The sequence below is a fragment of the Sus scrofa genome, chromosome 3 (genome assembly GCF_054392235.1).
Source record: "Sus scrofa isolate SSC_HxYL_T2T_F1_AM1 chromosome 3, Sscrofa_HxYL_maternal_Yorkshire_Landrace_v2.0, whole genome shotgun sequence".
NCBI lineage: Eukaryota > Metazoa > Chordata > Mammalia > Artiodactyla > Suidae > Sus > Sus scrofa.
In genome coordinates this window covers 56023896-56038593 of record NC_139385.1, presented here as the reverse complement: position 1 = coordinate 56038593, position 14698 = coordinate 56023896, and the positions used below count along the sequence as shown (strand labels likewise).

Genomic DNA, 14698 nt, shown 5'->3' with positions numbered 1-14698 from the left:
GCTTCTGTAACTATAAAAATGTCATAATCAATATAAAGGTTGGTTTCTAGGATTTAGCCTCCATAATAACAAAGATGTTAGTATTTGGAAAGTAGAATTAGATTTTTGATTTTACTATGAATGTTTTTCTATAGATTCCAAGTTGTGGCGTTTACTATTCTGCTGTTGTGATTTGGGTTTTATTACTTATGTACTTATTGAAATTTGTTTTCTTATTGAAGTTTACTCTGACATTGAGAGTTAATATACATTGCCTTCATTTTGAAGTTATTTTAAGCTGTCTATGGGCAAGAAATTTCTTCCTGTAGTTAGAGTATGCTTCCTAAAGTGTTTTAATTTTTTTCTTTGTTCGTTTCTTTCAGTTAGCTCAGTAGATGTTAATTATTGCAATACTACTTTGGGATGGTACTGCTTTCATACATTTATTTGTTTGTTTGACTCAAGTCAATGCTCTTAATTCAAATCAGAGACTGGCAAACAGTGGCTGCTGAAACTGCTTCTTACATTCTTGAAGGGTATTTTTAAAAAGAGAATTTGCAACAGAAACCATTTGTAGCCTGCAAATTTAAAATATTTATGGGAGGAGTTCCCATCGTGGCTCAGGGGTTAACGAATCCCACTAGGAACCATGAGGTTGCGGGTTCGATCCCTGGCGTTGCTCAGGAGGTTAAGGATCCCGAGTTGCTGTGAGCTGTGGTGTAGGTCCCAGACATGGCTGGGATCCTGCGTTGCTGTGGCTCTGGCATAGGCCAGTGGCTACAGCTCCAGTTAGACCTATAGCCTGGGAACCTCCATATGCCATGGGAAGCGGCCCTAGAAAAGGCAAAAAGACAAAAAAAAAAAAAAAAAAGAAGAAGAATCTGACTACAGCGGATCAAGTTTCTGTGGGGGTATGGGTTTGATCCATGGCCCAGCACAGTGAGGGTTAAAGGATCCAGCATTGCTATAGCTATGACATAGGTTGCTGTAGCATGTGACATAGATTCACTCCTGGCCCAAGAACTTCTGTATGTTGTGGATGTGGCCATAAAAATAAATAAAATATTTTCTTTCTAGCCCTTTATAGAAAAAAAATTGCCAATCCTTGATCTAAATGAAAATAACTAATTCTTTGTACATGCTTTTTTTTTTTCTTTTGGAAGTATTTCTATAAGATTCATTTTAGAATTGATGTTTGAAAATTAAAATTTTCATTGTGTTATACAGAGAAGATGGTGAATTAGAAGATGGTGAAATAGATGATGCAGGATTTGAAGAAACACAAGAACAGGAAGTGAAGGAGGATGAAAAGCAGAAAAATGAGAAAGTCTACAGAAAATCAAGGAAAAAACACAAGAAAGAAAAAGAGAAGAAAAAGTCCAAAAGGCGAAAACGTGAGAAACATAAGGTTAGTTAGAATCTATTTTTTTATCCTTTTGGTAAATTTTTATGAAATATAAAACACTGGAAATTAGAATCATTGCTTATTTTCTTAAAAAATACATGGATTAGATCTTTTTATTTATGGGATTAATAAATTTTCTGAACATAAAAATTACATGAATTATCTTAAAGATTTAAAAATAATCAAGGAGGAGTTCCTATTGTGGCTCAGTGGGTTAAGAATCAGACGGGTATCCATAAGGATTTGAGGTTGATCCCTGGCCTCACTCGGTGGGTTAAGGATCCAGTGTTTCTGCAAGCTGAGGTATAGTTCTCAGATGTAGCCAGATCTGGTGTTGCTGGGGCTGTGGTGTAGGCCAGCAGCTATACCTCTGATTCAGCCTCTAGCTGGGGAACTTCTATATGCTGTGGACCTAAAAAGAAAAGAAAAACAAAATAAAATAAAAATAATCAAGGTAATTTTAAAAAAAAATTTTTCTAGGGCCGCACCCGTGGCATATGGAGATTCCCAGGCTAGGGGTCTAATCAGAGCTGTATCCACCAGCCTACGCCACAGCCACAGCAACTCGGGATCCGAGCCTCGTCTTCAACCTACACTACAGCTCACAACAGTGCTGGATCCTTAACCCACTGAGCGAGGCCAGGGATTGAACCCATGATTCCTAGTCAGATTTGTTAATCACTGAGCTATGATGGGAACTCCCAAGATAACTTTTTTTTTTTTTTTTTGTCTTTTTTTTTTTTGCTATTTCTTGGGCCGCTCCCGCGGCATATGGAGGTTCCCAGGCTAGGGGTCTAATCGGAGCTGTAGCCTCTGGCCTAAGCCAGAGCCACAGCAACGCAGGATCCGAGCCGCGTCTGCAACCTACACCACAGCTCACGGCAACGCCGGATCGTTAACCCACTGAGCAAGGGCAAGGACCGAACCCGCAACCTCATGGTTCCTAGTCGGATTCGTTAACCACTGCGCCACGACGGGAACTCCCCAAGATAACTTTTAATGCAAATTAGAATAAATCTTTAAATTGATTGAAGATTATATGCAAGGATACTGAAAGCTTAAGGAGAGAAAGTTTCATTTTCTGCAGCTACAGATTAACAACACGGGCATTGTCCATCCATTTATTTATTTATTCATTCAGAGGTATTATTGTGTGCTTGCTGTGGAAATCTCATGCTAGGGGTTATAGTAATGAATGAAACAGTCTCTGCTTTTATAGAAATTGCATTGCAGTGGGAAAGAGAGAGGCAATAAACAGTTGAAAAACAAATGCTATCACGAGAATAGCTGAGTGCTGGATACAGGATAGTGTGGATTGGGGTTAAGAGGAAGGGATACCTACACTATTGACAGAGAACTCAGAGAAAAGTCGGCAGCAGTGGTGGGATAGTATGGAAATTCTCTGAATTTCCCTTATAAAAATACAGCAATTAGGATAGCAAAACCAGAAATTCATTGCCAACATCTACCAAAAAGTGAAATAACATGTTATCTCCACAAACCTCAAAAATAAAAAAGAATAAGCCCAAAACACAGACAGCAACAAGACTAAAGCAGTTGTGTGTAATGAAGCAGAGAGAAGGTAAAGGAACTTCCAGAAAACAGGTTACCAGCAGGTATTCATGTCAACTGGAGGAGTCCCCAGTGAACATGGAAGGCCTGCTGGCCAAACTGAAAAACAGCAGTGGAAACTAAGAGGGTTCTTTACTGTTTCCCAATTTACACATGAGTATAAGGTGACCATGTAAAATTGGATGGTGCTGGAATAGTCTGGGCTTAACGAGCTCATAATAGTAATCAACTAAGTCTCTTCTAGGACAGAGTCCCACCCTGAGGAGATAACTGCTGGAAATAGAATCTAAACTGAGAGGACAAGAATAAAAGGGCTATGAAAGAAATGTCAGATAAAAGATGGGAGAAGGTAGCAAGGGGGGCCTATTTCAGAAGATACACAGCCATGTCATTTTTTTGGCTGCACTTGCAGCATATGGAAGTTCTTGGGCCAGGGATTGAATCTGAGCTGCAGCTGCGACCTGCACCACAGCTGCAGCAATGCCGGATCCTTAACCCACTGTGCTGAGCCAGGGATCGAACCCATGCTGCTGCACAGACACTGGATTCTTAACCTGCTCTGCCACAGTGGGAACTCCCACAGTCATGTTTTTTAATACTCCATGCTAACAACGGAAGAAATAACCCTAGAGAGTGAAGCTAGGAAAGTTTTCCTGGCCCATTCCCCCTTTTATACATGAGCAACAAAATTGCACCATGATCACATTCCATGTAAGTTATTATTTAAAAGAAGAAAAAAATAGAATAATATTAGAGAAATAATATAGAGAAAGAACGCCCACAAAACATGAAAAACTTTAAAATAACGTGAGATTATTATAAATCATGTTATTTAAAAAAATTGTTATAATCATGTTATTTATAAATATTATAAAATATAAATTGTTATTTAAAAAATAAATGTTATTTAAAAATCATGTTATTTATAAATCATGCTATTTAAAAATAACATGAGGGTGCTCAACCTGGGAAGGTAATTATTTTGATTTTTTTTATTTTTTAAAAATTGGGGGAGTTCCCGTCGTGGCGCAGTGGTTAACGAATCCGACTAGGAACCATGAGGTTGCAGGTTCGGTCCCTGCCCTTGCTCAGTGGGTTAACGATCCGGCGTTGCCGTGAGCTGTGGTGTAGGTTGCAGACGTGGCTCAGATCCTGCGTTGCTGTGGCTCTGGCGTAGGCCTGTGGCTACAGCTCCGATTCAACCCCTAGCCTGGGAACCTCCATATGCCGTGGGAGCGCCCCAAGAAATAGCAACAACAACAACAACAACAACAAAAGACAAAAAGACAAAAGACCAAAAAAAAAAAAATTGCATTCATATTTGAAAAAGCTTATTCTTTTTTTTTTTTTTTTTTTTTTTTTAAGGGCTGCACTTGAGGCATATGGAGGTTCCCAGCCTATGGGTCAAATCAGAGCTACAGCTGAGGGTCTACACTACAGCCACAGCAACTCGGGATCCGAGATGAGTCTGTGACCCACACCACAACTCACGGCAATGCTGTATCCTTAACCCACTGATCGAGGCCAGGGATCGAACCTGCGTCCCCATGGGTACTAATCAGATTCTTTTCTGCTGAGCTATGATGGGAACTCCTGAAAAAGCTTATTCTTAACATTTGTCAGTCACTATCAATTACTCATGGTTCGCATTTCACCTTTGCTCAGTTTTGTGGATTGGATTTATTTTATATTTATAACTTGGAATGTCTTAGCATCCTTTAGATTTAGAGTATTTATGTAATAGATTAAGAACTCTAGGAGTTCCCATTGTGGTGCAGCAGAAACGAATCCAACTAGGAACCATGGGCTTGTGGGTTCTATCCCTGGCCTTGCTCAGTGGATTAGGGATCCGGCATTGCCATGGGCTGGGGTTTAGGTCGAAGATGCAGCTCGGATGTGGTGTTGCTGTGGCTCTGGTGTAGGCCAGCGGCTACAGCTCTTAATGGACCCCTACTCTGGAGATTTCCATATGCCACAGGCACAGCCCTAAAAAAAAAAAAATGACCAAAAGACTGAAAAAACAACAGAAAAAACCCCTCTAAAGCCATTTTAGGTAAAAATAGATTAATTCGTACTCTGTGTTCTTGGGCCTTTTTTGGTGATGAGGAACCAAGTTGATTTCCTTTAAGATTAGCTTAAATTTAAGATCACTTTAGAGTGCAGAGGTGCAGCATTTTCTGTTTGAAGTCTTTGGGCCAAAAGAGATGATAGGGAAAATCCCTGAGCAAAGAGGAAGATGTACTATTCTTCAGAAAATTTTAGAGAAGATGGGGTGAAGGTGGGCTTTGGAGCAAGAATTTTTCAGATAATACTTCAGAACCTACTAGGATAATATAATCTATTGATTGGCACTTCTGGCTGAAACAAGTTTTTCTAGTTACTAGTTAAGTATTCTTCCTTTTGTAAATGTAACATATTTGGTTTTTCCTTCTTTTAGTATAATTCTCCATCCAGTGATGATAGTTCAGACTACAGTGTTGATTCAGAGGTTGAACATACAGAAAGTTCCCACAAAAAAAGAACTGGTTTCTACAGGGATTATGACATTCCATTTCCTCAGGTATTGCGTTTATTTTTGTTGTCATAAAATACACATAACATAAAATTTACCATTTTAACTATTTTTCTTTTTCTAAAAATTGAACTATAATTGACCTATAACACTATGTTAGTTCCAGATGTACAACATAGGATTCAGTGTTTCTGTATATTACAAAATGATTACCATGGTAAGTCTGGTTACCGTCTGTCACCATACCATGTTATTACAGTATTATTGACTACATTCCTCATGTTGCACATTTCATACCTGTGACTCATTTATTTTGTAACTAGAAGTTTGTACCTCTTAAATTCTCTCACCTATTTCATTCATCCCCCATTCCCCTCTGGCAGCCACGTGTTTGTATCTATGAATCAGTTTCTGTTTTTTTTTAATGTTTGCTCATTTGTTTTGGCTTTTATTTTTTAATTTTTATTTGTTTATTTATTTTTTTGCTGTGCCTATGGCATGCAGAAGTTCCTAGGCCAGGGATCAAACCTGAGCCAACCCAAGCCATAGCAGTAACAATGCCAAGTCCTTTTCTGCTAGGCCACCAGGAAACTCCTGTTTTGGTTTTTAGATTCCACATATAAGGGAAATAATAGGGTATTTATCTTTCTCTGTGGAGTCATTTCACTTAGCATAATGCCCTCGAGGTCCATCCGTATTGTCACCAATAGGCAAGATTTCATTCTTTTTTATGACTGAGTAATATTCCATTGTGTGTATACTACATCTTTTTTTTACCATTAATCTACTAATAGACATTTGGATTGCTTCCATATCTTGGTTATTGTAAATAATGCAGCAGTGAATGTAAGGGTCCGTATATCTTTTCAAATTAATGTTTTTGTTTTCTTTGGAAAAATATATAGAAGCAGAATTGCTGGCTCATGTGGTAGTTCTATTTTTCATTTTTTGAGGAACCTCCATACTATTTTCCACAGTAGCTGCAGCAATTTACCATTCCAGCCAATAATGCACAAGTGTTCCTTTTTCCTCTACATTTTCACTAACGCTTGTTATTTGTCTTTTTTATGATAGCCATTCTGACAGGTGTGAGGTGATATTCCTTGTGGTTTTGATCAGCATTTCCCTGTTAATTAGTGATGTTAAACATCTCATGTATCTGTTGGCTATTTGTTTGTTTTTGGAAAAATTCATTATATTCACCATTTAAAAATATACAATCCAGTGACATTAAGTATATTCACAGTTTTATGCAACCATTATTTCTATCCATTTCCAGAACTTTTTCATCATCTCAGACAGAAGCTGTGTGTCTATTAAGCCATAATACTGTATTTCCCCCTCCCTGCGTTCCCGGTAACCACTGTTCTACTTTCCATTCTATGAATTTGCTTGCTCAAGGTACTTCATGTAGGCAGAATCATACAGTATTTGTCCTTTTGTATCTGGCTTATGATAATTTTTTCAAAGTTCATCTGTGTTGTAGTATGTATCAGAATTTCCTTCCTTTTCAGGGCTGAATAATATTCCATCATATGTATCAACCATGATACATGTTTATCTATTACTCTGTTGATAGATACTTGGATTTCTTCCACCTTTTGACTATTATGAGTAATGTGGGGTACAGATATCTCTTTGAGACTCTGTTCTCAATTCTTTGGGGTATATACCTAGGAGTGGAATTGCTAGATGATAGGTTAATTCTACATTGATTGTTTCCCACAAAGGCTGCACCCTTTACATTTCCATTAACAATGCATGTTTTTCTGATTTCTCCACATCTTTGTCAAACTAGTTATTCTCTGGGGCTTTTTTTTCTCTTTCTTTCTAATAATAGCCTTCCCAATGAGTGTGGAATGGTATCTCACCGTGGTTTTGAGTTACGGCTTTTTTAAATTTTATTTTTCCTTTTTCTTTTTACAGCCATTCTGTGGCATACGGAAGTTCCCAGACTAGGGGTTGAATCAGAGCTTCAGCTGAGGCAACACTGGATCTGAGCTGCACCACAGTCATGGCAACACTGGATCTGAGCTGCATCTTTGACCTGCGCTGCAGCTTGTGGCAATGCCAGAACCTTAATCCACTAAGCAAGGCCAGGGATTGAACCCACATCCTCATGGATACTATGTTGGGTTCTTCACCCACTGAGCCACAATGGGAACTCTGGGTTATTGCTTTTTCAAGAGAAAAATTAAACTTTCTCTTTTTTGGGTGGGTTGGGGGTGTTGATGACTCTGATGGGACTCAAGAAAAATTAAACTTTTAATTTTTTCCTTTGCTTTCTGATATTTTGAAAGAATATTTTATTGGACATATGCTACAAATTTTCTTTTTTATTTTTATTTTATTTATTTATTTATTTATTTTTTGTCTCTTTGCTATTTCTTTGGGCCACTCCTGTGGCATGTGGAGGTTCCCAGGCTAGGGGTTGAATCGGAGCTGTAGCTGCCAGCCTACACCAGAGCCACAGCAACGCAGGATCCGAGCCGTGTCTGCAACCTACACCACAGCTCACGGCAACGCCGGATCCTTAACCCACTGAGCAAGGGCAGGGATCGAACCCGCAACCTCACAGTTCCTAGTCGGATTCGTTAACCACTGAGCCACGACGGGAACTCCACAAATTTTCAATCTTTGAAAATAAAGAATGCCTTGTGTATTTGTTTGCTGGGGTTGCTATAACAACATACCACAGACCTATGGCTTAAACAATAGCAATTTATTTTCTCACAGTCTGGAGGCTAGATCTTAAGTCCAAGATCCAGGTGCTGGCAGGATTGGTTTTGTCTGAGGGCCGTAGGATAGGATCTATTTAGGGCTTTCTCCTTAGCTTGGTCACCTTCTTGCTGCTTTGTCTCCACATGGTCATCCCTCTGCATGTGGACCCTCGGTGTCTTTTAAGGACAGCAGTCAGATTGGATTAGGGCCCACTCTAACATCCTCATTTTAACTTAGTCACTTCTTTAAAGGCCCTCTCTCCAAACACTGTCACATTTTTGAGGTACTAGGAGGTAGTGTTTCAACAAATGAACACTGTGCCATCTACCTCTTCACGTGCAAACGTTATTTAACATGTTTTATTTTGCTTTATTTTTTTTCGGCCGCACCTGTGGCGTATGGAAGTTCACGGACCAGGGATTGGATCTTAGCCACAGCTATGACCTGTGCCACATAACTCACTGCTCTGGGCTAGGAATCTAACCCAAGCCTCAGCAGCAACCCAAGCCACTGTAGAGTCAGTGCTGGATCCCTAACCTACTGTGCCTTAGCAGGAGGAGCTCCTTGATATGTTTTATACAGAAAAAATTTAAAACAACACGATATACTTTATATCTTTCTTAAGTTGCACTATGTGAACCAAGTCTTCAATATAAACATTATTTTGTGCCAGAAAAATCCTGATGCTCTCAGGAGCAGTGAGGGATATTCAGGTTTATGTGCATGTGTCTGAACAATCCCAGACTTTCTGAGTTCTGCTTCCTGCCATTCTGTCTATTGCTTGTCTACAAGAGCTCTATTCTTTCATCTCATTTGGTGTTCCTAATCTTTTGTGAGCTAAGAAACCAAAGTACTATGTCTGTTAGGGTTTTTACTACTGCTTTCTATTTTTCTATTGCCTTCTTTATAGTTAAGCTTGCTCAGTGACCATTGAGTCAGTGAGCTTTCATTAAAATAAAAAAATTATACTCTGCTTAATAATTTTATCTGTTTAGCTACATATGAGAATGTATGTATATATATATGCGTATACACATACTCCTTGTGTCTAGTGATTTAGCAGTGAATGGTGCTGCCATTTCTTAAGTGTTTCTTAGAAAATTTTAACAGCTATTCATTAGAATTATTTTTACCACCAATGACAGTTTTAATTTTTTTTTAAAGTATAGTTGATTCACAATGTTATACCAATTTCTGCTGTACTGCAAAGTGATCTCTAGTTCGTCAGTGACAAATTTTAAGTCAGCTCAGCAAAAACTGATGTATTTAAATTTGATCACTCAGATTTTTTTTTTTCTAGAAATAGAAGTCATTTGGAAACTCTTCTAATGAGTGAAAAAATGCTCAGGATGACATACTATTTTAGATAACAAGGCATTTAAAAATATCAAGTAATGAGATTTGTAAGCTCTTGACTCATAAGCTATCAGTAAAAGTAACTCATAAAGATGAGATATAGAATATTTAAAACAGTATCAGAAGTACTTAATATATACAAAGCCTTTTGTGGAGGCCACTCTAAAGGAGAGGATCAATTTGTATGTGTAAAGAATAGCATGTTTTAAGTAACTCATGTTTTCTTAAACATTATAGTTATTTATTTTCATTATGTTAAATATTACATATTCCTACAAATACAGTGTATTTTTGTTTCAAAAATTCAGTTAATGAAATTAAGAAAAAGGATTATGGCCATACCTACAGCATATGGAAGTTCCTGGGCCAAGGATTGAATCCGAGCCACAGCTGTGACATATGCCACAGCTGCTAAAACACCGGATTCTTTAACCCACTGTGCTGGGCCAGGGATTGAACCCGCACCTCTGCAGCAACTTGACCCTGCAGGTTGGATTCTTAACCCTTCTATGCCACAGCGGGAACTCCAGGGATGACTTTTTTTTTTTTTTTTTTGGTCTTTTTTGCTATTTCTCGGGCCGATCCCGCGGCATATGGAGGTTCCCAGGCTAGGGGGTGAATCGGAGCTGCAGCCACCAGCCTACGCCAGAGCCACAGCAACTCGGAATCCGAGCCTCGTCTGCAACCTACACCACAGCTCACGGCAACGCGGGATCGTTAACCCACTGAGCAAGGGCAGGGACCGAACCCGCAACCTCATGGTTCCTAGTCGTATTTGTTAACCACTGCGCCACGACGGGAACTCCTGGGATGACTTTTTTTAAGAAAGTATAGTTGATTTACAATGTCGTGTGTGCTACATTCTACTATACAGCAAGGGACGATTTTTTATATTTACCTACATTTAATTTCCAGTACTCTTCTTTCCTCTATGTAGATGTGAGTTTCAATCTAATATCATTTTCTTTTAACCTGAATATCCCTTTTAGTCTTTATTTAGCATTTCTTGTAGTGCAGGTTTGCTATCAGTAACTTCTCTCCACTTTTATTTATTTGGAAGTTGTTTGTTTCATTCTTATTTTAATAAATTCATGTTTTGTCATAATGACTTAATAGAAAACTTCCAGGAATGATACAAAAAATTCATCTATCTTTCACCCAGATTCCCCAGTTGTTGACATTTTACTGCATATGATTTCCTTTCTCCTTTTTATCTCTTCTCTCATCTTCTCTTCAAAGAGACTACTACTCTTTTAAATCGAGTATTTGTATTTTGTATATCTAGAAGTTTATTTGATTCCTTTTCAAATTTTCAAAGTAATTTTTATTGTTTCCAGTTCTCTGCTGAAATTCTCATAATGTTTTTTACTTGAATATAGCAAGTACAGATAATTTTACATTTGTGTCACATAAATTCCAGTGTCTGGTGTCTGTATTTCTATTACCTACTGTATTTGCTGATTCTCTTTCATGTGATTTTTGTCTCTTATACCTCATAGGCGTGGGGCGGGGGTTGTTTGTTTCTGTATTGTGTGCTGAATGATGTATTTGCAAAATATAGTACATTTTATGGAAATAATTTGAGGTCTGGAATGATGTTCATGATCTCCAAAGAGTATTTTGACTTTATCTTGCCAGGTTCCAAGTGACCCTTGTAAATGCTATTCCAGTTTCAAGATTTGAGACTTTTCTGGGCCACCCAGATGACTTTAGATTGGACTGCAGCCTCTGATTCATAATTTGAGATTCCCCCATAATTGATGGGTGGCCTAGAAACTTAGTAACTAAGGCCTCTACTTTTCCCAGACTCTGGACTTTTGTCCCCAAGATTAAAGGGAGAGTCAGAAGTGCTGTTGAACCTTTTAGTTTATTTTTCATGTTGGGCTGATTCTTTCAGAGCAAAAACAGCTCCAAATACTGCTCACTTCCAGGGATTTTCATCTATTCCATGGATAATGGTCCAGTAATGCTTCACAAATTTGTTAGCTCTCTGATGTCTACCGAGGGTTTGAAGAAAGTATTGTGCCTATCTTTTCTGTGTTCTTTAGATGGAGGACTGATCTGAATTAAATTATTCTGCTATTAGAAGTCTGCTATTGGAAGAGAAAGTTCAGTATCATTTCCTTCACATATGCTTTAGGATTGACTCACTGAGATTAGAAAGTATATCCTAAAAATCCCATTAAATTAGATAACAAGTATCTGCTATTATAGGCCAGCAGTAGAATATAGAATTATCATCTAAGTATTAAATTAGAGGACTTAATATATCTTCCTTTTTCCTCATCCTTGTTCAGGGTCTTCCATTCCCTTATTTCATGTTTACAGAGATAGCCTGTGTTACAGAAACCAAATCTCCCCCCACAGACATTCTAGCACTTGGCAGGCCAAATTAGAGTCTATCACTGTAGGAAGAACCCCTCCACCACTCCCCACCACTCTGAGATGGGAGGTGTGCATCCTTAGAGGGCTACTGGGATTATTTGCAGTTGGGAAAACAAGGGAGGGTTGAATTGAAACTTTAGGTACAATTCTGCTTTAAAAATATTGCTTAAAAAAGTTGGAAATCTAATACAGTGTCTCTAAGTTTTAAAATTGATGAGCTAATTTATTTTCCTGATTGCTTTAGTTACACTCTTTTCTCTATTTTATAATTACTGAAAAGAACTTAGTATTTCTCTGCATTTTATTAAAAACACAGTCTTCATGTTGGTATTCTGCCAATGTGAAATTTTATATCACATTTAGATTGCACTAAACTGAAAATGAGTCATGGTCTGGCTTTTTCTAGATCCTCAAGTTGTAATTATGTGCAGTGCAATTTTTTCTTGCTTTCTTATTTAAGAAATTGACCTAAGATATGGTAGAAATAATAAATATTTCAGTGAATAGAGATATACTTGAATACTATCATTAAACTTCTAGGATTAAAGTATATTTTTTTACATGCTTTAGTAAAAAGCAGTAAAATTAATGTTTATTGCAATAAATAGTTTCTAATGAGCAATTTATTCACTAGATTTTTTTTTTACTTTTAAGGAAATCTTTTTTCTATTAGACCTCAAATATAAATATTTTCTTTTTACAAATTTGTCCTTACATATAGTTTTTTATTAAATATAATATGCTTAAACATGTCATTTGGGAATTTTTAAAAGCTAGGAGAATATATTTTCTATCTCCTCTTCCAGCTATTTTACTTTTTTTTTTTTTTTTTTTTCTTTCTAGGGCCGCACTCATGGCATATGGAATCTCCCAGGCTAGGGATCATAACGGGGGTGCAGCTGCCAGCCCATGCCACATCCATAGCAACATGGGATCTGAGCCACATCTGCAACCTACAGCACAGCTCATAAAAACAACGCCAGATCCTTAACCCACTGAGCAAGGCCAGGGATCGAACCCATATCCTCATGCATGTTAGTCGGATTCATTTTTCTGCACCACAATGGGAACTCCCTATTTTACCATTTTTTTCTGTTTCCAAAAAGGCCTCTTCAGTTTTTTGTATCATGTATGATGGTGTAGATTTTAAAGTATTCCTGTGTATACAAATATTAAAGCATGGAATGTGAGAAACATAAGACATGGACATGGAAAACAAAAAGTGAACAAAACACACTCACCAGCAAGGATCTATGACCATTATAATGTTTAATAACATCAGAGTAGCATTTAGCTTTTTGAACTTTGTTTTAAATAGTGCCATCGGTAAGTTCTAACCAAGAGGCAGAAGTAACCACTGTCTTCCCCTTCTTTCTCCAGACTTTATGGGGGAAAGATGTCCTGTGTTACTATCAATTCCTATGTATAACTGAAAAGTCTTGATAATGCTTGCTCATTTTCACTTAGCATGGACATATATCAGGAAGCTACATGACATCAAAGAAGAGTCAACATAACAGAAAATTTAAAAGTAAAGAATATGATGAATACAGTACCTACAGTGATGACAACTTTGGTAACTACAGTGATGACAACTTTGGTAACTACAGTCAGGAAACAGAGGAGGATTTTGCCAGTCAGCTGAAACAATACAGGCAAGCTAAAGAAACCTCAAATACTGCTTTAGGATCATCATTTTCGAAAGAACCAGGGAAAAAACAAAGATTGAAAGGAATTCAGCAAGGTAAGTTTGAAATTGTCAAATCTGTTTTTGAATATAAGAACCTTATTAAAACAGGTAGCTATGAAGTAAAAACTTAAATTTCTTGGCCTTTTCTCATGATCAGCTTGTTCTTGTGGTTCCTGAATTTGTTTTTACTTATTTATACACCTGGAGGACAAAGACCTACAAATATTTTAGTCTGCATGATAGCTTAATATTTGAATTTAAAAGATTTCCTAATATTTTTAAAGTGTATAAAAATGTAAAACTACTTTCCTGTTATGTTTTTTCAAAACCTCCCTGCTATGTGGTATCAGTACACTGAAGAAAATAACTTACCTTTTTCATTTGTATCTGTTACTCTGTATTACTTTATATTTTAGACCTGTAGGGACAGAATTCCGGGAAGCTATCCTTTTAATTAGGCCTTAAAATATAGCCATCATCTTTGTTATGTAAATGTACTCAGGACCATAGATATTCTTCAAGATCAGAAATAAGAACATAATCTAAAGAAACTTCTGGAGTGATCACCCATTCATCTGCTGCATTGAGGCACATCGTCCCCAGAGAGACCAGGGCAAGTGGGCATAGAAGTTATGGGTCAGCCTTGAGAATTGTTAAGTCAATACGTCCGCTTCAGGAAAACTGGAGCAAGATGAGGCTGAGGTGAAGTAGTGAGCACCCAGACCCTATGTAACTATTCTTTAATTATTATTGAAAAAAGGAATCATTTATGAATAAATCTGGTTATTTGCATGGCTTTTTTTTTTCTTGATTTCCTAGAAAAATTTCTTTGAAAAATGTGAATCTAGGTCTTGTTGAACTAAAGAGAAAGGAATTTGTCTATGCATATGCTATTGTAATTAGTAAGTTGTTCCTGGAGTCTAGACGGGGTGCTGTCAGAGATCATTCCACTTGGGAAATAAGGAGAATTCAGAGGCCGTGTTCTTCCCTTCCCACCTGGGGTTTTCCTTTCAAACTCTTTCTGTTTGTTCGGTGAAAGAATTGAGTATTGCATTTTATTTTGAATTTCATTTTTTCC

At 37.5% G+C, this 14698-nt stretch overlaps 1 protein-coding gene across 1 annotated transcript in view; it reads left to right on the top strand.

The window, feature by feature from the left end:
- The window catches only part of ZC3H6 (zinc finger CCCH-type containing 6), a 62735-nt gene that overhangs the window by 25605 nt on the left and 22432 nt on the right, over positions 1–14698 (top strand). The window contains exons 2-4 of the mRNA XM_021087025.2: positions 1207–1387; positions 5394–5516; positions 13398–13674. Of these exons, the coding sequence (XP_020942684.1) occupies positions 1207–1387; positions 5394–5516; positions 13398–13674 (581 nt within the window). The remainder of the gene's footprint in view (positions 1–1206; positions 1388–5393; positions 5517–13397; positions 13675–14698) is intronic.